This window comes from Symphodus melops, assembly GCF_947650265.1.
Source record: "Symphodus melops genome assembly, chromosome: 13".
In the NCBI taxonomy this organism is placed as follows: Eukaryota; Metazoa; Chordata; class Actinopteri; order Labriformes; family Labridae; genus Symphodus; species Symphodus melops.
In genome coordinates, this window is record NC_136703.1 from 24,285,060 (window position 1) to 24,307,603 (window position 22,544).

The 22,544-nt window shown below is 45.5% G+C and overlaps 2 protein-coding genes across 2 annotated transcripts in view; one reads left to right on the plus strand and one right to left on the minus strand.

Moving 5' to 3' along the window:
• The window catches only part of LOC306833776 (ciliary microtubule-associated protein 3), a 68,516-nt gene that overhangs the window by 21,486 nt on the left and 24,486 nt on the right, over window positions 1-22,544 (minus strand). The gene's annotated exons all lie outside the window — the stretch shown is intronic.
• mical1 (microtubule associated monooxygenase, calponin and LIM domain containing 1) lies at window positions 323-22,111 on the plus strand. The gene is made up of 24 exons (XM_079359278.1): window positions 323-520; window positions 3,366-3,658; window positions 4,400-4,607; window positions 5,509-5,616; window positions 5,778-5,873; window positions 6,070-6,225; window positions 7,355-7,455; window positions 7,686-7,943; window positions 8,191-8,306; window positions 10,231-10,357; window positions 11,019-11,097; window positions 11,242-11,389; window positions 12,263-12,453; window positions 14,120-14,226; window positions 14,394-14,456; window positions 14,535-14,796; window positions 15,839-15,906; window positions 16,132-16,906; window positions 16,996-17,126; window positions 17,211-17,324; window positions 17,860-17,953; window positions 18,967-19,060; window positions 19,370-19,443; window positions 20,868-22,111. The coding sequence occupies exons 2-24, from the start codon at window positions 3,401-3,403 to the stop codon at window positions 21,059-21,061; spliced, it is 3,822 nt and encodes a 1,273-aa protein (XP_079215404.1). The 5' UTR covers window positions 323-520; window positions 3,366-3,400; the 3' UTR covers window positions 21,062-22,111.

Consider the following 22,544-nt stretch of genomic DNA (forward strand, 5'->3'; position numbering starts at 1 on the left):
TGTTTCAGCTAAAATTATTATTTATCTGTGTGGACCACTAAACAACCAGGAAGTAAAGATCATGTGAACAAAAGACTTGTGAGAAAGTAACTCAAACGTTGAGTAGATCATTTGGAAAGGTTTTTAAAAACTTGTTACATGTTAATTATTATTATGTTAACGACGTTACTGTTTTCTTAAGAGCAATTTAATGTCATCAATTATTCCTGCATGATGCCCTCAGGGCGGCCTTTATTACCTTAAACACACACACACACACACACACACACACACACACACACACACCTTCCCAGCCTTACATGTCCTGTCGTCACGTGCGCCGGTGCTCGTGCTGACTCTTCAGCTTTCAGCAGAAAGTCCCGGAAGAGGCTGCGCGCTCGTGCTGTGTGTGAGCGCCGGTGGCAGCCAGGTGAGCCTCGCGCGCGCTCATTACCTGTAAACAAAGACAACCGACACATGGAAGCGACACAGCGGACAGCAGTTTGAAAGACACCCGACTTCAGACACGACTTCAGACCAGGTAATGAACCTTGAGGAGGATTTCTGTGGCTCTCTGTGATTGTGTCATTGTGCGGGGACGCCTCTTTTTACACTCTGAGTGACTTTTACCTTTTAAAGTGGAGTTTATCGATGAGTATTACACCACAGCAATGTCAGCTTCTTTTTGTTCAGTTCATTTCGACTCTTAAATAAACACATATATGTGTTGGAGTCCTTGTATGTATGACATGTGTCCACATATGTAAACTCTCATACTGCAGCATCTGTGCTTATAAATCTGGTTTATATTGCATAACATGTTTGAACTGCACCATTCAGAGCCACACCTTCCCGTTCATTGATCAACTTCCTATCATTGTGAACAAACTAATTTTTAAAGGTTACGTGTTAATGCGTCAGACCTCCAGCGTCTCCTTTTTAAACCTCCAGTCCAGGGAATGAATGACTCCTCTTTCTCCTCTTCACTCTCCCATCTGTTTCATGTCTCAGGCTGCAGGTCAGAGCCTGGTGATACTCCTCAGTGTTGACACACACACACACACACACACACACACACACACACACACACACACACACACACACACACACACACACACACACAGCGCAGCAGATGTAATAAGGTGGGTCAATCCAAGCCAATCCAATCCGCTGAGTCTGAGGGGAATCAGGTCAGTTCACCTTGATACCCAGGTCGCATCTGTCTGATCTTGTTCGCTGCATTCCTGCTCACACTCGCCTCTTCTGTTTGAATTGCTTAACACAAGTCAGATGCTCATGACTGTGTGTGTGTGTGTGTGTGTGTGTTTCTACCTTTGCCACAGATGACACTTTATTCAGCATGACCCTTCTCTAACTATATTTATCAGAGTCACAAGAAGGCATTTTTAACCTCCTTCTAGTACAACTGTACGCGTCTTCGGCCGGTTAAAACTGAAAAAAAGAGCAGAGTATAAATAAAGCAGCCTTATGGGAATTGGATAAAAGTGTCTGAAGAGGATCCTTTGAGTTATTTTTAGTTTATTTTCTCTGCAGGTCGGTTTTCTTTTCTTGGTAAACGTTTGAGTCTGTGGTAAGAAACCGGCACCATTTACAGCATGTGATGACAGGAGACTTTAACCACGGTGCATTCTTCATTAACCAGCTCAGACTGATAACACAGCCAGCATGTGCTCGTCAGAAGGTGGATTTTTTGCTTTCACTTGGAGGGTCCGAACTGCACATGATTAGAGAAATGTCTCGTTTTCAGTCCATGCTCAGAAGAAATGCGAGTCCCATTTAAAGCTTCCAAGTTGTTTGCTTTTGGATTTATTGCTGTATAGAAGCTTGTTTGAAGGATTGGCACCGTGTGTAACAAGCAAACGATGGGGCAGGAGTCGAATGGGGAAAAAAGAAAGTCCTGTAACTGCTCGATAGGTTTTCTCAAAAGTCACGTCGTCATATCGTTTGTTTTAAATGAATATCTGCAAACAGTAGATGGTAAAATGTGATGTTGCTACAGCTTCATGAGGTTGAGACTGTCGAGCACACTGTCATGTACAGTCCTGCACACACACACACACACACACACACACACACACACGTTCTGTCTCTGACTTTAATTACAGCCTGTGTGTGTGTGTGTGTGTGTGTGTGTGTGTGTGTGTGTGTGGCAGCTGCAGGGTCTGCAGAATGAGCAGCAGAGGGGAGGTGCTGTGTAGTAAACGTTATCTTCAGGAAGTGATACGAGCGTGTTAGTTACAGGAAATGTCAGCCGCAGCTTACTGTCGCTGTGCTGAAGTCATAAACAGTCCCTGTTGTGTACTGTGACCGTCTACTGTTTGACTTTTAGATTAACACAACAGATCAGCATTCGGCCCGTGGGGGCCATTTGTCTTTTTTTAAAAAGAACTCACCTTTGGTAAATGTTGACAGCTGGGTGAAAATGTGAGCTGAAATCTTTATGTTAGTGTTAAACGTTATTTTGGAGGTCTTCTGACAGCTGAAGAGAAACGGGAGATGATTGGAGGAGAGAGTGAGGGGCGAACATGCAGCAGAAGGGCTGAGGTCGGGTTCGAACCCAAAGAAGACTTTAACACCATGTATACAACACAATATGAAGTAAGACGGGGCCTAAGATAACGATATCACGAGACAGCCATTCTTCAATAATCTCTTTTTATATAATGATGCATTAAAACATCAGTTATGATGCGTCATCCTGCGCTCGTCTTCTTCTTCTTTTATCCGCACATCGACTTCTTCTTTGGCCAATCAGCTTTCTTCCATATCGGCCTCCTTCATGTCTGAGTGACACGGTGAAGGATGAGCTAAATGCTCAGGGAAATCTGTTTGGTATACATTTTTTTTAATCGTCCTGATTTGATCATTTTATCACCCAACATTTCAGCACGTGAATATTCTGTTGCTTGTTTTTTCTGGTTAAGTCGAGGGGATAAATGCACAGTAGTCATTCCAGTCCAAAGACTGGTGGAAAAAGTTGGAGTCCCCCCTTCGTGTCTCCGCCGTGTGTTTCCATTTAACTGTGTTGAAACTAATGACGGAGAGCACACGGCCTGAGGCGGCGTGAGACTGACACATCAGCTGTGGGCGGGCGGGCCGCGGCGCAGAGCCGAGCAGTTGTAAAGAAAAAATAAAGGAAGATAACCACAGTGAGGAAGTGAGTAATGACTCAGCTGCCCAGGTGACAGAAAAAAACATCTGGACTATAATTAGCAGAAGATGAGGAGGAGCCATTAGTCTGAGAGGGAGGGAGGAAGACCTCTCAACGTTTAACACGGACTTTGTAACCCTTTTGATCTTTTACAGTCAGCCTCCATATTTCCAGGTAGGAAGCTCTAACACCACGATATAACTTCCTCCTTCAGTGACTGGAAGAGCAGCCCGTCCGTCATCCTCCAGCATGGCGAGCCAGGACCCGGTCAACCCTTCACACGCCACGTTTGACCTCTTCGTCCAGGCCCAGACCTGCAAGGACGTGAAGCAGCACTTCGCCACGCTCTGCAAGCAGCTGGACATCAACCCCAAAGATTTCCGGAGCTTTTACAGCACGTTGAAGGGACGACTGAACTACTGGAAGGCCAAAGACCTGTGGAAGAAGCTGGACAAAAGAGCTGCCCACCAAGAATACCAGCAAGGGAAGGCATGCACCAAAAACAAGGTACAGGAAACGTGTCTGCGTCTTCTTCATGCATTTATTCCAATCAGACTCGGAGGTCAGGTTTTTGAGAGTGAACATATTTTACATAGTGTAGATAACAGCGCTGTTTGATAAGGGGAAAAAGAACCACTGTGAGATGACTTTGACAGATTTTGACTGTTTCTAAATGTGTGAAGAAAAAAAAGTGGCACAGATCACTTTGACATCCCACTGATTCTCTCCTCTGAATCCATGATGTGACGTTCGTGCAGTCTGTAACAAACCAACGAGAACAAGTTAAGAAGAAGAAGATTTACTTTATTGAAATGTGATGTTTACACTCTGTGAATCATGCAACACACACACACACACACACACACACACGCACACACACACACACAGGCTGATATATACAGTACACATGCACAAACAGGATCCTATGAACATGCACGAACAGAGGGAAGCGGCCCCCTGCAGGCGCTCCTGAGCTGGATGAACTCCGGTTTAAATATTATAAAAACATCAGTTGTGAAGTCATGTGACCGGCCTCTGGTCCAATGACAGCAGGGATTCTTTTTATTTGTGTTTAAACCTCTGACTGCTCCAAGGCTTTCCAGTCATTCCACAATCCTGATGTTTAGCCGGTCCAAGCTTGAAGTTAAAATTTCGTTTCTCTGATTCTCTGTCCGGTCGTTCCCCCCCCCCCCTGCTGTGACTGCGTGTCTGACTCCCTCCTCCTGTCCTGTCTCTCTCTCTCCGTAGTGCCTGGTGTTGGGTGCCGGACCGTGCGGGCTGAGGACGGCCATCGAGCTGTCCCTGCTGGGTGCTCAGGTGGTGGTGTTGGAAAAGAGAGAGCTCTTCTCCAGAAACAACGTGCTCCACCTGTGGCCCTACACCATCTGCGACCTCCGCGCCCTCGGAGCCAAGAAGTTCTACGGAAGATTCTGCACCGGCTCTCTGGACCACATCAGTGAGTGGCCCGCTCAGGCGTTAAAGAAACGAAACATTTACTCATCAAGCAAAACTCTTAGACGTGTGTGAAGTTAGTAAAAGCTTTAGTGGAAACGAAGGGAGTGTGAGTTTGATAAACATGACTTGGGTCGATGTTGGCGGCCTCGGGCTGTGGAGGTAGAAAGAGGTGAGCTGTTGCATTGTGGGTAATTCAGTGACCTTGTCTTTTCCAGTGTTTGATAACTTCATTAAAGGGATCAACACAATAAATGTGTATATTTATTTACGTATCTGTTTATACAGATCTAAGAAAGATATCTGCAAAAATATCCACATCAGATTTTTGTCCCCCTAATAAATAGTTATTATCAGACCCAAAAATCCCATATAATATATATTTAAAGCTACTATATATTTACCTTCATTTAATTTATTTATTTTAATTCAGACAATGCATATTCATCAACCTATCAGCATAAAGCAGAAATGTAAAGATGCTGGAGTTAGCACAATAGCTTTGTGTTTATAAATGTTCCTATTTATGCACTTCATGTTTTTGTTTAGTAAAAAACAGAAAAATCAGTCCCATGAAGGGACGTGTGCTCCGTGCATCTGTGCCATCCTGGAAAAGGAGACAGAGGAGAAACGAGTTTCCTTTTTTGTTGTTGTCGTTGTTGAACATTTTGTACGAGTTGTTGTTGTTGTTGTTGTTGTTGTTGTTGTTGGAGAGAGACGGACACACACGCTGCTTCCCCTGTAAAGACAAAGAACTTGAACTTACTCGCTCTAACTTCCCGTATGCATGACTGGCTATACATCGAGTATCTCTGTATCTAAAACACACACACACACACACACACACACACACACACACACACACACACACACACTTCCAATGCAATATGAATGTGTGTTTCCAGGCATCCGTCAGCTGCAGCTCATCCTTCTCAAACTGTCTCTTCTCCTCGGGGTGGAGGTTCACACCGGAGTGGAGTTCTGCGGCTTGATTGAGCCCTCAGGAGATAACGGTACTTACATTTCCCATCATGCACTTCGTCATCACCACCACTCAACTGTTTTATTGTAAACGTGTGATATTTAAGAAAAAGTATGCAAAGCAGCGGAGTTAGTTATGAAACATTGCAGAGCAAGGTTCTGTGTTCATGAAAGTTTGATGTGTTTCTGTCAGGGTGGATGGCAAAGCTGCAGCCCGCGTCTCATCCCGCTGCAAACTTCCAGTTTGATGTCTTCGTCTCTGCTGGAGGAGGACGCTTCGTCCCCGATGGTGAGACGCACACACAGCCTCAACTGTTTGAATCACTTCTCTTACAAATGTTGTAATGTGGGACACGACCGCTGCGTGAAGTTATGTAACGCCTGGCTGCTAACGCAGAATCACAAACGTCCTCCAGCAGCCATGTTTAAAAAATTTTTTAAAAAAAAGTGAGCCTTCTCATCTGCCTCTTCTCCCGAACATTCAGGATTCAAGCACAAAGAGCTGAGAGGAAAACTGGCAATCGGCATCACGACCAACTTTGTCAACAGGAACACAGCAGCTGAGGCTCAGGTCGCAGAGATCAGCGGGGTGGCTCGCATCTACAACCAGAAGTTCTTCCAAGAGCTGCTCACTCAGACGGGTAGGAGCCTTGGACTCTATGAGTAACGGACGTGACTTCCTCTGGTGGTTTGCCAGCCGCCCAATTAACCCACGAGTTCTTCATTTATGACGTCACTATGCTGGTTTTCTGCAGCCAGAAGTTACACAACTCTGACTCAAACGGTGGTGATGTAGAGAGAGGGGGCGAGCGGTCTACGAGGCTAAACAGACCGAGCCTGTTGCTAACGAGTTAGCCGGCGGTGAACATGCTGAATCTCTCGAGTGAGGAGCAGGTGACCGGTTGACCCATCACCATGACCTGCGATCTTCCTGCAGTAAACGAAAATGCATGTGCTGAAATAAATGTGTGACAAACATCGAAACGTGCCAATCAGCGTTCACGTCAAAAATAAATTCATGCTAAAACTTCATCGGCCATAAAGCTTGAGCTTAGACACCTTGCAGCCTGTTTCTCTTTATCAGGCTGTGTACATGTTTCATAGTACTTCATGGGGATGGACTCTCTGGTGCAGCTGGCCCCAAGTGGCCACTCGAGGAACTGCAGTCTTTGTTATTCTTGCGTTCAGTCATGTAGCTTGTCATTTGGCAGGAACCCTCATTACAGTCAGAGTCGAGTTGAAATGTTTTGCAAGAGGGAAGCAGCTTCTTTTTTTTTTTCTCCATTTCAGAATTTAAATATTGAAGCAAGAAAAGAGGAAATCAGTTGCTAGCAACCACCTGAGCACATTTATTGTTAATGTATAGCTCCCCCCTGCTGTGCCGAATGCTGAATGAAGCTCCTAAAGGCACAAGTTGAATGTTTACGCTGTCAGGTCGGGTTCAATGTGAAGTGTGAAAAAAAAAAAAAAGACCCAGCGATGTTCTGGTGCTAAGTTTAATGTCATGTGACAGTTTCCACCCTGATGAAGATCAGCCTCCACGTCCGACCTCCTCTGCATGTACTGCACCTCAGCCTTCAGCAAATATCCCAGAAATTGTGTGAATCACTTGATTGCTCCCACCTTCTGACCTTCTGTATGCTCACCCACACTCTAAGTGAGATGCATTAGCATCCAGGTTAATGATAGAGAGAGAAAAATAGACCTTTCTGAATGCATCATTTTCTTACATTGTTTCTCTCTCTCTCCCCTCTCCATCATCTATTCCAGGTATTGATCTGGAAAATATTGTCTACTACAAGGACGACACCCACTACTTTGTCATGACGGCCAAGAAGAAGAGCTTGCTGAAGAAGGGGGTCATTAAACAGGTGGGAGCAACACATCCATTACCAAGAAGAAAAGTGTGATTTATTATTGGCAGCTGCTGCATCCCTGGACAATAAAGAGAAAAGAAACAAACCAGATTGATGAAACGGGCGTGCGAGTGTGGTCGGTCATTGCCTCTTATCGGTGCAGCCCGGTCTATCTGGGGCAGCCCGGTCTATCTGGGGCTGTCACGTCAGAAAACAAGTCCTGACTCTGGCTCTTGTCTCTGCAGGACTTCAGCGACGCCGACGAGCTGCTGGCTCCTGCCAACGTGGATTTCGAGGCTCTGTGTGGATACGCGCAGGACGCCGCCTGCTTCTCCACAGGCGGCAAACTGCCCGACCTCCAGTTTGCCAAGAACCCCGCAGGTCAGCCGGACGTGGCCATGTTCGACTTCACGTGCATGCAGCGAGCTGAGCACGCCTCTCTGGTTAAGGAGCGGAGGGGGAAGAAGCTGCTGATGGGTCTGGTTGGAGATTGCCTGGTGGAGGTAAACAATGAGGCCTCTCGTAAATGTCATTGGAGTCTTCCTCGTGATTGCATAAGATCGTGACTGTTTTGAAATGTAGAGTTTGAAAAGTCGGGCAGCTGCTTGTTTTTCGGTCTCATAAGTTTTAATCCGTGTCACGTTTTGATACTCGCTCGCTGCGTGAAATGTTTCTGCTCTACTTCCCTGATGATTGTGAGACCGTCTTAATGTGCTCCAGCCCCTTCTCTTGTTCTCTGTCATCGTGCAGCCTTTCTGGCCTCTGGGCACGGGGATCGCTCGAGGGTTTTTGGCGGCTTTCGACACGGCGTGGATGGTGAGGAGCTGGGGCATGGGCGTCCCACATCTCAAGGTCCTGGCTGAGCGGTGAGACGACCATGTAAAACTACGAAACTGCATTGGAAGAAAAGAAAAGAAAGAGAGAGAGAGCATTTCATCTTTTACACCATGAGTAACATCCTGCAGAAAAATCTGGAGTTCATTCATGATGCAACGACATCCTGTTTCTTCACTACCTGCCGTTTGCTAATCCAGCGAACTTGTGCAATTTTGTTTTTGAAAAGAAAAAGTGAAGCTTTCTGTTTCTCAAATTTACTGTACGCCACAAATCACCTTTTTCAAAGTAAGAACAGCAGGAGGGCGAGGCACGTTTATTTTTGTCGCAGATTTTCAACAGTTAGTCAAATCGAAGACATCAAAATGCATCATGACAGAGGAAGTAAAAAAAAACCCATTAAGATAGAAAATGTAAAAACTCGACTAAAATCCTGCATTTTTATTTTGCCTGTTCTGCAGTTTGAAGTTGCTCTTATTTCTCAGTTTGTAAGCACAGTATCCTCCTTTAATCATATTTATATATTTATTTAAAAAATACTCTTGAGTCTTTTATTTACTCCCTATATTGATCTTCTATTTGTTGCAGTAGCGTTGTAGTCACTGAGAGACGGTTAGGGGTCGAGATGAAGACCATAAATATCAGAGAAAATGTATCAGTTCAGTAACTCACTCAGAGCGTAACACGGGGAAGGTAGCGGCCATAAACAGGGGGGGGGGGAATCTACAACTATTGTTCTACAGTATCTAAAATATTAGTTATTTGTTCTTTTTAGAAAGACGTGTTTTCACAGTTATACTGTGGAGAAAAAATCTTTTTAATGGTGGTCTTGATGTAAAATCTGGAGTCCCCCCGGTCTCTGACTGAGACAAGGCCCCGAGGCCGTTTTGACGTCCTACAACACTTTATTAAAGCGGGCTGTTTTTTTTATCTTCCCCTGGATGTTCCTTTGATTTGTAGAAAGCACACTGAGTGGTCTTTATGTAGGAAATGAGTTTTATAAATAAATCTGCCTCGCCTCATCTGAACATTCAAACAGCACTCAAATAAAAAAGACGGCCTTGATTCATGTGTAAAACAGTGGTCGGTTTGCCTGTGGATAGTCTAATCAGCAACACGTCCCAGCTCGAGATGATAGGTGAGAAAAAGAGTGGTTGCATATTTTTAGAACGGATTCAGCGTGACTCCGTTATGTGATGAGAATAAAACAACGAGTCGTGTTTTATCCTTTTAAACGAGTCCGTGTGGAGCTTTTGAAATTCACATCGTACAAACGACAAGTTAGAGAAAAGTACGAGTCGAAACATTTCAAGACTAAAGCTGTACATGTACGAGGATATATTAGTACATACGGTGGCTTTAAACAAGGCTGTGGTGAAAAAGATGTTTCTGAAAGGTTGAGTCAGAAGGAGACGTTTCCTCTGAATCAGTGCGGTGACTCTCTCTGGAAAAGCTCCAGTTTCTTCTCAGTGTCCTGATAGTTATGTCGATGTGATGAGAAGTCTGCAGACATGAGCATAAACTCAACTGGTCAGATATTTTCTTTTTTCTTTTTTTCGAAACTCTATTTATCCCCGTGGGGAGCAATTCAGGGTTAAGTGTCTTGCCCAAGGACACGTTGCTCACAGGAGCTGGGGATCGAACCCTCGACCTTCCAGTTGAGAGACGATGACTCTACCCACTGAGCCACAGCTGCACAGAGAGTTCAGACTCAAAGAAGTGTTTCCTTTATTTCTGAAAACTTCACAAGACTCGGGCAGCTGCATCTAAAATATCAACTTCATTCATTCATAAATGTTTGACTTACATTTTAAATGGCTGATTCATGCGGACTTCACACTCGCTGGTGAACAAAGTCAGAAAAGCTTTCACGCTTTCCTTTTCGGCGTGTTTCTTTTTTTGATGCACCTGTGATGTTTTTCACATGTTGTGTTTCATGTCTCCTTCACCGTGCAGAGAGAGTTGCTACCAGGTCCTCTCCCAGACTACACCCGAAAACACCAGCAAGAACTACGCCGCCTACACCATCGACCCCAAAACACGCTACACCCGGGTCAACATGTGCTCCATCCACAGCCACCAGGTCGGCGCCATCGTCACCCTTTATTTACTCAACACAGATCAGAGGGACTTTAACCTTCAGACTTAGCAGACCACGCTTAGCGAGACCAGGACAGACCGGAGACCAGAGTGCTCCAAGACCGAGACCGAGACCATGTGATCAATGACGAATCAGTGACCTGTGTGATGTGGGTGTTTAGGTAACACCGGGAAGGTTGCGGCTGTAACCAAGGGATACAACTCAAACCACGAATGAAGTAAAAACTTATTTGTTCTATTAGAAAGAGGAATTATTCCCGTCTAATCAACGTGATCCCGTGGAGAGAAAAAAAAAAGAAGCTTTTTGAGTGTTGGTCTAGATTTTTAAAAAATCCAGAGTCTGAGACCGAGAAAAAAAAAGATTTAGATTCAAAGACGAGACCTTTAAAAAAGTGGACTTGAGACCAGGAGGGATTTTGAGTTCTTCAACAGTGCAGGAGTAAACAAAAGCAAACATTCCTGTCTCATAGCATGATCTATTGAACGAGATGAAACTGAAACTGAAGATTTTTATTCTTATTTATTGTGATGAATTCATTTCCCAGTTCAGCCCTAACAGGAGGGTTTACATTAAAGTGATCTAAATGGTTTTTGATGACCTCACGGAGCGAGTAGAAGATGACCTGTCTCTCTTTATTTTGTAGGTGCAGCACCTGTACGACGTGGACAAAGTCAACCCGTCGATCAAGAAACTGAAGAGTAACCCGGCGCCCATGCGTCAAGGTCAGCTCTTTGAAGACGTCTCTGTCAGCCTGTTTGATCTTTTCTATTCATCCGTGTTGCTTTGTGGTCACCGACGCGTCATAAAAATAAAACCCGCCATATTTGATCAGGAAACCACAGTGACCCGTGTTTGTCTCCTCTTAGATTCCATCAGCGGTTTTGAAGACTTGTTGAAATGGTGCCAGACGCACACGGCGGGTTACAGGAAGGTGAACGTGACAGATTTTGGTCAGTCCTGGAGGTCCGGACTGGCTCTGTGCGCCCTGATCCACCACTTCAGACCTCGGCTCCTGTAAGTCCATCGCTTTAATCTGACCGCGCAGCTCGCGTTTGGAGTCTCAGCACGGCCCATAAAAGGTCTCACACTGCTAAAGAGGAACCAATAAAATGATCTGAAACAAGGTGCACAGATGGCCTAGCGGTTAGGTCACACCCTTTGTACATAGTCTGTAGCGCTTCAAGCTTTCAGCCGGGTTCAAGTCCGACCATGTGGCTCCTTTTTTCCGCGTGTCGTCCCTACGAATGTAAAAATGAGTCGTGAGGCATCAAAGTTCACATCGGTGCTCGAGAAAATGAAACTGAATCTCAAGAATCTGGTGAGCGTCAGCAGCTGCAGATCGACGTCTTTTAAATCGGGAGGTGTGGAAACTTTTTTTTGGCCTCAAAGACAGGAAGTCAAACAGCAAGAGGACGGGGATCGGCACAAATAGCACGAGCAACGTGATGCAGAATTTAATCGACTGCACAACGAGAAGCCGCCGCTAAAACTCATCGTCACTCATCGTCTTCGGTCTCATTCAGTCAAATAAATCGTGAGAGAAAAGTTTAGTGTTTTTTTACATCCCGAGTGTCTCTCTCTCTTTCCCTGATGTCTTAAAAAAAAGGCGTAAAGGCCCAAGAACGAATGCTAATAAAAAAAGTCTGAATAAAACAATGAAGACAAAATGTTTTTCTTTAATACCTTGTGATTCACTTATTACAGTATATATATATATATATATATATATATATATATATATATATATATATATATATATATATATTAAATACATCTATATATTTTAAATGCATCTACTCAAACTCTTCTATTCCAGGAATCGTCATCATCAGAGACCCTCGATGATTCATGCTGTTGAGTGATCTCTCATGTTTGTTTGGTCCACAGCGACATGTCCTCTCTGGATGAGTCCAGCGCTGTTCACAACAACCAGCTGGCCTTCAGCGTGTTGGAGAAGGAGCTGGGCATCCCTCCTGTCATGTCCGCCGGGGATTTAGCAAACAGCGGACAGATAGACAAGTTATCCATGGTGTGCTACCTCACGCAGGTGAAGACGGCCTTCACGGATCCCAGGAAAGGTACGAGTTCTAAGACTCTTATTTTGAAAGGCACATTTATTATAAACGTGTTGATTCGCTCTGAGTCCTCCTTCGTCATAATGTTCAGGTCAACACATCCATTAGTTCTCTCTCAGATCTCCATTTTACACACACACACACACACACACACATCTGAGAGTTTAATCATCCTGCCACTCTTAAAGCTGTAACAAAATAAAAAACTTACTTTAGTAATGTTTCAGGTTTAGAAGCAAAAGCAGAAAAAAAATTAAAATGATCCAAAGACATTTTAAAGTTTAGCTCATCACAGTCCTCCTGGAGTCGATCCGTGGATTTATCCTTGGAGTGCGATTTATCTTCTGATACATTTTTTGCTAATAGCGCCAGCAGCATTGACGTTACATAACTCTGTTGCTAAGACACCGCTCAGCATTAGCATCACCTTAAAAGGGTCAGGTGTCCTCCCACTGAAATCTGTTCAGCGCTGAGAAGTGATCAAACCGCTGCTGTCTCTTTAAGAGCTGATTACCCAGAATTCATTGGGCTTAAGTGGCCAGTGCTGTGCTCAGAGCCAGCCTGTACTGCTGCTGCTGCTGCTCTCCTGCACTAAGGCAGCAGGCAGAGCCCGAACAGGCACGGTGTGAGCCGGGCTCACCCGAAGGAGATCGACCGTCCCTGCAGCTCCACAGAGGATTTACCCCCCCGGCTCTTTGCAGCTCAGGTATTTTTACAGCAGGAGGAGTTTGAATGTGAAGCCTGAAATCTGGAGGCAGTGAATGAGCTGAAGTGGGTGTGATGGTGTACGCTCTCTCTCTCTCCCTCCCTCTCTCTCTCTCTCTCTCTCTCTCTCTCTGTGTCTGTGATGCTGCGCTGCTCGGGAGCCGCTGACTGATGTGCAGCAGGAGGGAAGCTGTCAGTCTCCGGTTACCGTCTGTGAATGATGAAAGAGTGGGAGTGTTAGTCAGAGCCGGGGCTCAGGAGTTTTTATGAGGCTTGACAAGTGAAATTCAGCTGCTCCTGCCCCTGCTGTGGCGTTACAGAAAATACAAGTGAGAGGGATTATTTATATTCCTGACAGAGAATTCGGCATAAAAGGACATACCTTGAAGATATTAAATAAAAAGGAACAGAGAGAATATTTTAAGCCTCTGCATGCAAAGCTGCAAGTAGGCCAGCATTCAGTTTTTCTCCCAGTTTGCAGCTCAGGCCGTCAAAATGTTCAATACATAAAATGTTTTACAACAACACCGTCTTCATTATTTTAATAATTGATCTTCTCTTAAAGTATCGAAGGTTTGAAAAACACAGATTCACCTCCGTGCTGCCATGAGAGGCAGCAGCAGCCGTCCATTTCAACTCGGCAGGTCGTCAAATACTGAAGTCGATGTGGCTTCTCATAAAAATGCAAAGTTATGTGTGTTTCTCTCTTACAAACGGAGAGCAGAGGCGGAGAGCTGTGTGAGTTACACAAATACACGTGCGACATTTTGAGGCCGAAATATTGCCGACGTGTTTGTGAAGTTTAGACGCTGTGCAGGAGTCGTTTTGGTTTCCAAAGAAATGAAAACAATCCCAGGTGTCTGTCGGGTTTGTTCTGCTCTCGCGGCCTCCTCCTTCTTCTTCTTCTCAGCCTGACGTTAAACGAAGATAACCACGCTCTTGTTTTCTGTCCCGCTGACTTCAGACTCTGCGACTCTGCCGCCGTCGTCCAAGCCTCTCACTCTCTCCCAGACACAGTCGGCCGTCTTCTTCCTGAGCAAGCTCAAGCACAACTCTCTGCAAAGACGCAAGGTACGTCCCGAGGTGTTTACACAGCACCCAGAGCTGTTTGATAGAGAGATATCTTCACACACACACAAACACAGACGGGTCACATCATTCCTCTGATTCTGAGACGCATAGTTAGACCGAGGGAAGTCTTTTTAATGAATTTGTTTGGTGTCCTGTTTACTCTGCAGGAAAAGTTAGCATCTGAGAAAAGAGGAAGAGCAAGTGAGGAAAGGATGGGCGATGAGGACAAGGTGAGTTTGAACTTCCTGCACGACTTCTCTCTCCACTTCTCTCGTTTCCCTGACGTTAAAACCTCTCCCTCCCCGCAGACGTCGGTGCCTCCAGTGTCTCCTGAGCTCAGACCCACACCTGATCCTGATCTGGCTCCTGATCCGGCTCCTGAGCTCCAGCCTGACGCCGGCCCTGGTGCGTCGATGACAAACAGCGAGGAGTGTTATTTCTGCGCTCGGAGGGTCTACGTGGTGGAGCGAATCAGCGCCGAGGGGAAGTTCTTCCACCGCAGCTGCTTCACCTGCCACAAGTGCAGCATCACGCTCCGACTGGGAGGTTACACCTTTGACCAGACCACAGGTGAGCGCTGCAATCCAAAACATCCAGACTCTACTGACAGCAGAGTCTGGAGTCTCAGAGCTGAGGCGGCAACTACCCCAATTCAGCCGGACCTCGAGGGACCTGAAGCAGCAGAGTTGCAGATTTTTCAGAGTTCACTTCTGGTTCAGACGTCACAGATTTATTTATTTATGCTCGTTGCATTTCAACACAGCTGTGCCATCTTTCATTTTTTTTCTGATTTCCAACTCCAAGATCTTATTTAGTGAACATGTCAAAGTGAAACATTACCAAGGCAGGTCACAGAAGGATCATGAAGAATTGGTCAAACCATGTTGTTTTGAAGCGATTTTAAAATACTGTTTCTGTCTCTCTCTTTTTTTTTTTATGGGGGGGATGAAGGTGACTGAAGTTCACAAGGACTCAGTCTACTATTCAGCAGTGTGAATATTTATTACCAGCAACCATCCAGCTATCTCAGGGACTTTGATAACAATAATAATAAAATAGTTCTTTAGTGAGTGAGTGAGTCAGACGCCGGGCTTTTTAGAAAACACGAAAAGAGCCGACACGACACATCTGAATACAGACGACCTGCTTTGTTGAAAAAAACAGAATCAAAACTCCTCCGTTAGCGAAGCGGGACACAAACCCTCCTCCTCTAAATGTTGTCCGTCCGTGCTCGGCTCATATTTCATCCCTGTTTGTTTTTAGCAGCGGCTGTCTGCTCATCGATCCTCCCGGCGTCTTGATGCCGTGTTGTCGAGTGTAACGCTCCTGTTTCAACAGCTATCGGCCTTTTTTTTTTTTTTTTTTTTATCACACGCTCTCTCCGAGTCGAGATTTGCTCCGATAAGTGAAGCATCACTTATTCATTTAGCTCATTATTAATCATTAGCGCTCAGCCCTCCTTTTTAAAGGGATCTCATTTAGACCGACATGAGATGAATCATTTAAGGAAACTACAGGGGGGAGGGAGGGCGGGGGGAGCGGGTTTATCCCCTCTTTTAAGCTCGCCAGCGTTCACTTCATTCAACGCCTTCTCTCTGCTGTGTCCCCTCAGGGAGGTTTTACTGCGAGCTGCACTCTGAGGAGCTGGAGATGGGAAACGGGGCAGAGACGTCGTGCGAGGTGGGTCACAGAGCAGAACAGATGTGAGGCGCTCTGTGTCCTACACCAGACCGCACACGCTCAGTCTGTCTGTTTGTTCTGCTCTTACACAATCTGCTGCCGACTCTGATATCGTCGGCCTGCAGCAGCTACGCGCCACTAATGAGAGTGCATGAGGAGTCCACCAACCAAAAAGACGACATTCATTAAACGGGGATTTGTGCTCTTTTTTTTTTCTGCTTCTAGGACGTCAAAGAGACGAATGAAGAGGACGGGCTCTCCGGCGATGATTACACTCTGTCTCCGTCTGATGAGGAGTTTGAGTACACTCTGGAGTATTACCCGCATAAACCTGAAGGAGAGGATGAATCTGAATCCAAGGAAAAGTCTCAAGAACCACCGGAAACTTCCACCGATTCTCCGTCGAAACCTGCGGAGAAGAAGGAGGAAGAGGAGGAGTCAGAGGAGCTGGTCCCACAGCCTGTCCCGAAACCCCGCGTCTCCCGACAGACCACGCCCAGCCCTCAGCCCTCTACTCCAATCGCAAAACCTCGCACAATACATCTCGTTGACCCCCTGACTCCAGAGAATCATCCGTCTCCGACACCGACCAAAGGGAGCTCCAAGTCGGCTCCAGACTCCCGGCCCAAGCAGTCGCTCCGAAAGCTCCAGCTGTCGGACGAGGAGAAAAGCCAGCTGGTGAACCTGCAGAGTTTCAGCGCCGACTCGGACTCGGAGACCCCCGGCGGATCGTCCTCCTGCTCCTCGTCCTCGGCTACGGCCGGAGGTCCGAGCCCGCCGAAGGCAGAGGGCCTGGACGGGCAGGAGGAGGAGGGTTACTGGAGCGGGAGCACGGCCGGGCACATGCGGGAAAAGAGGAATCGACGCTGCTTCAGGAGAAAAGAGATGCCGGACGGGCACACGCGAGTGCGGTCGAAGTTTTCCCCTTGGAATCTGTCGTCTCCGAGGATCAGCAGAGACACGCGGCTCAGCGTCCACGTCAGTCACCCGGGGAGAGTCGGTCAGTCTGGCGTCCTCTCTCCCTCCTCGCCTGAGATTTAAGTCGGTCTTGTTCTGACATCTTTCTTCCTTTTTTTTTTGTCCCCTCAGAAACAACATTCAGACATGTTCACAGCGCCTCGGAGGAGGGCGCCGATGGAGACGACGACGACGATGATGAAGACGACGACGACGATGACGAGATGTTTGGACGAGATGACGTGGACCTGTTTGATGAGAAAGTGAGGGGGGGGGGAAAAGGAAGCGACGCCGTGTTTTCATTGACACCAACGGAGACTCTTCCAGTTCTGACTCTCTGTGCGTAGTTTCAGACGCCGCCGGCTGACCCCGTCGAGGCCGAGAAGATGGAGCTGATGAAGATGAGGACGCTGGAGCGGCGAGCGAAGATGAGCGAGTTACAGCGACTGCGGAAAGCCCAGGTCAGCGTCTGTCTGTGTTTTTACTTTGGATCTATTTCTTTCCCCGACTTAACTTTGTAATTTCTCTTTTTTTTAAAGGTTTTTTTCAACATTTTCAAAACAGATATTTCATGTTATTTCCCTGAAACCATGTGTTTAAAAATGTCTCTTTTATTTTAAAGGAAGACAGTTCAACATAGATAGAGCAGAAATCCAGTATATTCAAGGTTCAAGGTTCAAGGTTCAAGGTTTACTTTATTGTCAATTCCAAAATATGTCAGACATACAGTGAAATCGAAATTACGTTTTTCCCCCTCCCCACGGTGCAATGTAGATAAAAAGAGGTACGATAAAATATGAAATAAAATAATAATATTTAAACTAATAAAATCTAAATGTGCAAAAAGTACAAAGTTAAATAAAATGGAATCTAAAACAAGATTTGAGAAAAAGTGAAACTTGTGCCTGTTTAAGTCCAGGACGAGAGAAAAGAAGGATCATATAACCATAAACAAACCAGGGTTTTTGTTTTTTTTGGATGTGTTTGTGGTCACAGTCCATCCAGAGGAGGCTGGAGGAGATCGAGGTGACCTTCAAGGACTTGGAGGACAAAGGAGTGGAGTTGGAGCGGAGTCTTCGAGGAGAAGCTGGTGAGCACGCTCCGTCATCGGTACAAACGTTTAGTTCAAGCTGCTGTCAGAGACTTTGAGCCGTGTTGCTGCAGACTGACCTGGAAACACGCGTCATGTGACACATATGTGTTTGTGGTGGAACGTGTCACTCAAACAATTAAAGGTGAAGTGTCATTGGTTTGGAGCTGTCAGGTGATCTAGCACGTTTTAAAAACAGCAGCTTCTGTCCAAAGTGTTTTACAGTGAAAGCACAGAGGACAAAGCAGCTTTTCAGCTGCAGCAGGCTCTGATGCTAACGTGTGAAAGTGTGTTTTAAGGAGGGACTGGGAGGAGCTGTGCATTCAGCCAGTGTTCATCGTGTGTGAGTCTGCAGGAGGTGCACAGTATGAGTGACCATGAACAGCAGCGTTTCTGTCTGATAGGGACAAAAAAAAAAAAAAAAAGCTCAAACATGCACGAACTGACCAAACGTTTGTCTTTTTTGTTCTGTTTCCACAGACTGTGTTTAAAATGTTATCGTCTGAAATTCACCCAGATTTGATTCCACGATGCTCAAAAATGGAGTTTTAATGCTGAAGAATACTAAACTCTATATTGTAAATAAAGTGACGTGCACGACGACGATACGTCAACATTGCACTGGCGCTTCAAGAGTTAAAACTTTTAACATCATCCGGAAGATTAGAACAAGTAGAAACATAAATCAAATCCTCACTGGAATAATGTGGAGAAACACAAATGAGCCGCAACAAGTAGCCAATGAGTATTCAGCAGGTGAATGTTGTCTGCACACACACACACACACACACACACACACACACACTCTGTCGCTCTCTCACATGGCTGCTGTGTCACACACAGATCCTGAATCTGGTTCCACAGGTCTGTATCTGGAATTTCCATACAAACCTGTCTTCCTCTTTTTATTTAAATCTTCAACCAAGCAAACACGCCATCTCACACACACACACACACACACACACACACACACATGCAGAAAGTCACTCTGGTGTGTGTTTTTTCTCCTTCAGGCAGCGGCGGCTCTCCTGACATGATCGAGCATTGGATCCAGCTCGTCCACGAGAAGAACGCTCTGGTTTCCGAGGAGTCCGACCTCATGGTGGCGTGAGTGTGCACACGTTTTTGTTTCCCTCAGTCGTCGCATTCAGAAAGTGAAACACAGTGAAAAGCCTGTGTTGGTCATAACGGGAGGACAAGCGCGGCTTTTGTGCAGGGTGGGTGTGACAAAGTGGACGGAAGGTGGATACCAGCAGAGCTCCGCCTCCAAACACTGTGGCGTTCTGTCCGAGTGCGAGCAGCCAGGCGTCTGAACAGTCCCGCTCTTTTTCCTCCTGATTTGACCTGACGACGACCTGCAGCCACAGCCAGGATGTAACGTCCACGTGAACACGCTGTGGTTTGTGTTTCTCTCAGGTCTCGACAGCTGGAACTGGAAGACAAGCAGAGCACGCTGGAGCTGGAGCTCAGGAAGTTCATGGAGCTGGACGGTGTGTAAACCGTTGTGCACAAAACACACAAACAACTCGCTCAGAGATGATGAAGCAGAGAGCAACTCAGGATTAATGCACGCTTCCTCCTCTGATGGCTGCAGCCGTGCTCGTATCCATCCTGTTTATTTTTCAGTATTGGCTGCAGCCTAACATAATATATCAGGACTGAACTTTAATATAACCTCATATATCCTTCTTTAAACAGAGACAGATGCATTATGGGTTATTTGTAGCCTGCATGCTGCTGAGCTAGCGAGTTTATTCAGCTTGTTTGTCTATCAGAGTGAGTCATGCACACTGAAGGCTTCCCCCGGTGCTCAGAAGGCTTCCTTTTGTCCAACTCTCAAAGTGCAATGGAAGAGATGAGGACGCATAGTCACACACAGTCCTGTGCTAAATATAAAGTCAGCTGAAGTTAATGTGAGGCTCCTCAGTCAGAGGGACTAAAACACAGTACGAGCTGTTTCCCTCTGTGTTACTGCACAGACTGAGTTTCTGTGCTCAGCTGTTTTGGAGATATAACACTGAAGGGAGGGATTTTATTTTATTTTTTGTTGATCTGATTTGATCTCAGAATCCAGAAACTCCAGGAAAAAAAAAAAACATCGGCTGAACTTTCAGTGCATGCAATCTTTTTTTTTGTAGGAGGTGAGAAAACAGATTAAATCTTCAATCAAACACAGATATTTAGCCGCCATTTTGGGCTGCATGAAACAAGTTATGAACACAACGAGACGCATCATCTCCTTTTAAAAGTTGACATGGATAATTTCCTTTCTTTCTGTAAAATGATTATTTGAGTTTTAGGTTATTTTTAGTTTTATTGTGTTCCCCATTAGCCTCCAGCACTCGTTAAACATGAATTTAAAATCCACACAAATGCCTCATAGATGGCAGTAAAGTGCAGGACAAAAAGTACTGACTGCCATGGATAAATGCTGAGTAAACGTTTGCTGCAGTGATCGTTCAGCGGGACAGCATCATTTATTTGGAGTTGTGTGTTCGGCCACTGGAAAGACGTGAGTCAATAATCACTGGGGTTTTTGGGGGGGTTTTTTGTGCTCTGCAGCTTTTGCAAAGTTTTGCATTTGTAAATCTCCAATCAGTAGAAAGAAGCAGCATTTAAAGGTTGCTAAGAGTGCGATTTAAATGAATACTGTCTAAACGCGTATTAAAAAAAAACAAGATTCAGCTTCAACTTTGATGTTATTGCTGAGGGAAATTTATTTATTTTTCTTGGATATGCGATCCCTCATTTTGTGGTGGAGGGTCACTTTCAGTGCAGACACAAAATGACCATCATTTCCTGAATCAATGCAAGTCTTCTCTCTCACATTGTCATGTTGATTGAATGTTTTCATACATGATCATGCGGATAAGCGCTGCTTTAAAATCGTGCTCGTGTGGATGTTTTTTTGCAGAGAAGACAACGGAGCAGGCGGCGGAGGAGGAGCGCGTCCTGCAGCAGATGATCGAGGTGGTGGACATGAGGGACTCGCTGGTGTCGTTTCTGGAGGAGAAGAGGCTGAAGGAGATCAGCGAGGAGCAGGAGGCTTTCTCCATCAGGGAGGCCAAACGGCACTCCAAGGCAGGAGCTCAGGTCCACTGGGCGTAGGGCTCTTCAAACACACACACACACACATGCACATGCACACACACACACACACACACACACACACACGCTCTCTCCAGTGGATTTCTTTTCCATGCACCGTTTACAAGACCTGCTGCTTTCAGACTCAGAACCTGAAACTATTGAAAGCCAAAGATGAAGCGTTGCGGAGGGTGACCCCCACCAGGACGAAGAATTGAGGCTTATTATCACCCCCCAGGCGGAGAGATTTTCAGCCGCAATCCGCCCCCTAGAGGGAGACATAAACCCGGAGATGTGAGGCATTAAGCTGCGTCTGCAGTCATCGAGGGGTCACTGCTCTCGACCACAGATGAGACGAAACGCCTCTAACATCCTTCACACAGCGGACCACCATCATCATCATCTCCCAGCCTGGGACTTTGCCCACAAACTGCTGATGTTGGTACAGAGCCGGACTGAGCGGCATTTCAGAGGAAACTGGCTGCGGAGCTTCAGAGAGAGATGGATGCTGACTTCCACGCGATGTTTGTTTTTACTTGTAACATCAAGACAAAGTGCTACTGTACACAGTGACATACTTAAACACATATCATAGTCTATGTTTAGTATTTGTAATAAATTATAGAAAAATTACAGAGGAAACCAAGAAGTAGTTAAAATATTAGACTTCGTTATCAGCATTTGATTTTTTTCCTTCAGTTTATTGATGAATTTTCTGACTTTTGTAGCACTTTCTGCTTCTTTCCGCGTTCTTCCCTGTGAGCATGTCGGACCTCAGGGGTGACGGTTCAGTCCTCTCGGATCAGACTTTCACTGTTGGCCTTCCACAGTCAGCTGCTCTTTAATTGTTGGTGTATTAAATGAACACAGCGGGTTCGGGGAGGCGTGAGAAAACCAGGTTTAAAGAGATTGGTTTTCATCCTCTTCAGAGAGAACGGCCGAACTGAAGACAAAGAGCGGTTTGTTTCTGGTTAAAAAGGAGCCTTATATAGTCTTTTATTGTTCTGCTGCCATTTCTGTGCCGCCTGGACGGCACTTCACAGTATATCAAATAAAATTCATGCACTTTGATGTTTGTACTTTTCATGTTTTATACACTTTAAAAGGCTCAAGCTGGTGCACACTCATTCCTCTCAGCTGTTTCTCAAACAGATCCAGTGTCCTTGGCCATTCAGCGAACTGGAGTTACATAAAAAAAAAAACATGACTGTTATTCTAATATCAAACCTCTAGGGGGCACACTTGTCCCTCTAGAGTCCACAAAACCTCCCGAAAACACTCAGAAGTGTTCAGTACCTGCGTTGAAAACTTCAAAGATAAGCGTTTGAAAGATGGCTGACAGCATGATATACCGACAGTCTCAGACTTACTGACGCTACTTTTACATTGTCTTGTTTATTTTTTACTAATGCCTCAGAAAAACAAAAGTATATTGTGAATAATTACCGAATTCACATATAAATGAAACACTAAGCTTTGTAATTTTTCATATTTGATGCTTTGT

What these genes read in the sequence shown, in the direction of transcription:
- mical1 (XM_079359278.1), top strand. Translation starts at nt 3,401, where the DNA reads ATGGCGAGCCAGGACCCGGTCAACCCTTCACACGCCACGTTTGACCTC. An exon ending in AGGCATGCACCAAAAACAAG is followed by an intron (nt 3,659 to 4,399) that starts GTACAGGAAACG and finishes CTCTCTCCGTAG; the next exon opens with TGCCTGGTGTTGGGTGCCGG. An exon ending in GGATGGGCGATGAGGACAAG is followed by an intron (nt 14,457 to 14,534) that starts GTGAGTTTGAAC and finishes CCCTCCCCGCAG; the next exon opens with ACGTCGGTGCCTCCAGTGTC.